The sequence below is a fragment of the Musa acuminata genome, chromosome BXJ1-5 (assembly GCF_036884655.1).
Source record: "Musa acuminata AAA Group cultivar baxijiao chromosome BXJ1-5, Cavendish_Baxijiao_AAA, whole genome shotgun sequence".
NCBI classification, from domain to species: domain Eukaryota; kingdom Viridiplantae; phylum Streptophyta; class Magnoliopsida; order Zingiberales; family Musaceae; genus Musa; species Musa acuminata.
Genome location: NC_088331.1, coordinates 12,099,949 through 12,101,226, shown reverse-complemented (window position 1 = coordinate 12,101,226; position 1,278 = coordinate 12,099,949). Strand labels below are relative to the sequence as shown.

Genomic DNA, 1,278 nt, shown 5'->3' with positions numbered 1-1,278 from the left:
CAATCTCATCTCACCACCTCCGGGAGAAGAGAGGATACAGTGGTGATGTCTCCTTGGTCGTGTTACCGAAGCATGGGGCTTCTTTGCATTGTCCTCCTCTCCCTCTCCATTCCTTTCGCCATTGGCGACCTCCAAGTCGGGTTTTACAACTCTTCCTGCCCGCAAGCAGAGTCCGAGGTGCTTTCCGTCGTCTCTAAGCACTTCGCCACCGATCACTCCGTCACCGCCGCCTTCCTTCGCATGTACTTTCATGACTGCTTCGTTAGGGTAATAAGCCATCTCCTCTTCACGACAATTGTCTTTGCACTACATCGTGATGTGACAACGTAATGTGCATGGCTTTGTTTCTGCTGTAGGGTTGCGACGCATCGATCCTCATAGCTCCAACCAAGAAGAAGAAGACGGAGAGGTCGGCGGGGCCAAACCTCACTGTTCGCGGGTTCGAGATCATCGACGAGGTGAAAGCAAACCTGGAGGCTCAATGCCCGTCCACTGTCTCCTGCGCTGACATTATAGCGCTTGCAACCAGAGACGCCGTAGCACTAGCCGGCGGTCCCAACTACGACATTCCCACTGGGAGACGAGATGGCCTCGTCTCCAACCCCAAAGACGTCCGCTTGCCAGGGCCATCCTTGACGGTCTCTGAGGCTTTTCAGTTCTTCTTGGCGAAGGGATTCACCCTGGAAGAAATGGTCATCCTCCTGGGCAGCCACACCGTCGGCGTGGCCCACTGCGTCTTCTTCCGCGACCGGCTCGGAAATTTCCAGGGCACCGGCGCGCCCGACCCTTCCATGGACCCGAGCTTGAAAGCCAAGCTTACTCGAATCTGCGGGCCAAGACCGAAGCCATTGAAGAAGGATCCTACTGCGTTCTTGGACCAGAACACGTCTTTCGTAGTCGACAACCAGTACTACAAGCAGTTACTGGTGAACAAAGGGGTGATGCAGATCGACCAGGAGCTGGCTTCGGATAGTTCGACGGCGAGCGTTGTCTCTGGCCTGGCGTCAGATGAAGCGGGCTTTCTACAGAAGTTTGCAGATGCTTTGGTGAAGCTGGGGAATGTGGAGGTCCTGATGGAGACTGGTGGGAACATCAGGAAGAAATGCACTGCTTTCACATAGAATCCAACATCCACTACTCTTTCCTTTGTAATATTTTCAGTGGAAGATAAACACATGATCTTCTTCTTGTGCTCCTCTCTCTCTCTCTCTCTCTCTCTCTCTCTCTCTCTCTCTCTCGTGGCATTCTTGACCATCAAAGCCATGGCCACTGGGGTTT

At 53.7% G+C, this 1,278-nt stretch overlaps 1 protein-coding gene across 1 annotated transcript; it reads left to right on the top strand.

Annotated features, from left to right (window-relative positions):
• On the top strand, positions 1-1,278 carry LOC135674991 (peroxidase 44-like). Its single transcript, XM_065185252.1, has 2 exons — positions 1-267; positions 357-1,278. The coding sequence occupies exons 1-2, from the start codon at positions 46-48 to the stop codon at positions 1,119-1,121; spliced, it is 987 nt and encodes a 328-aa protein (XP_065041324.1). The 5' UTR covers positions 1-45; the 3' UTR covers positions 1,122-1,278.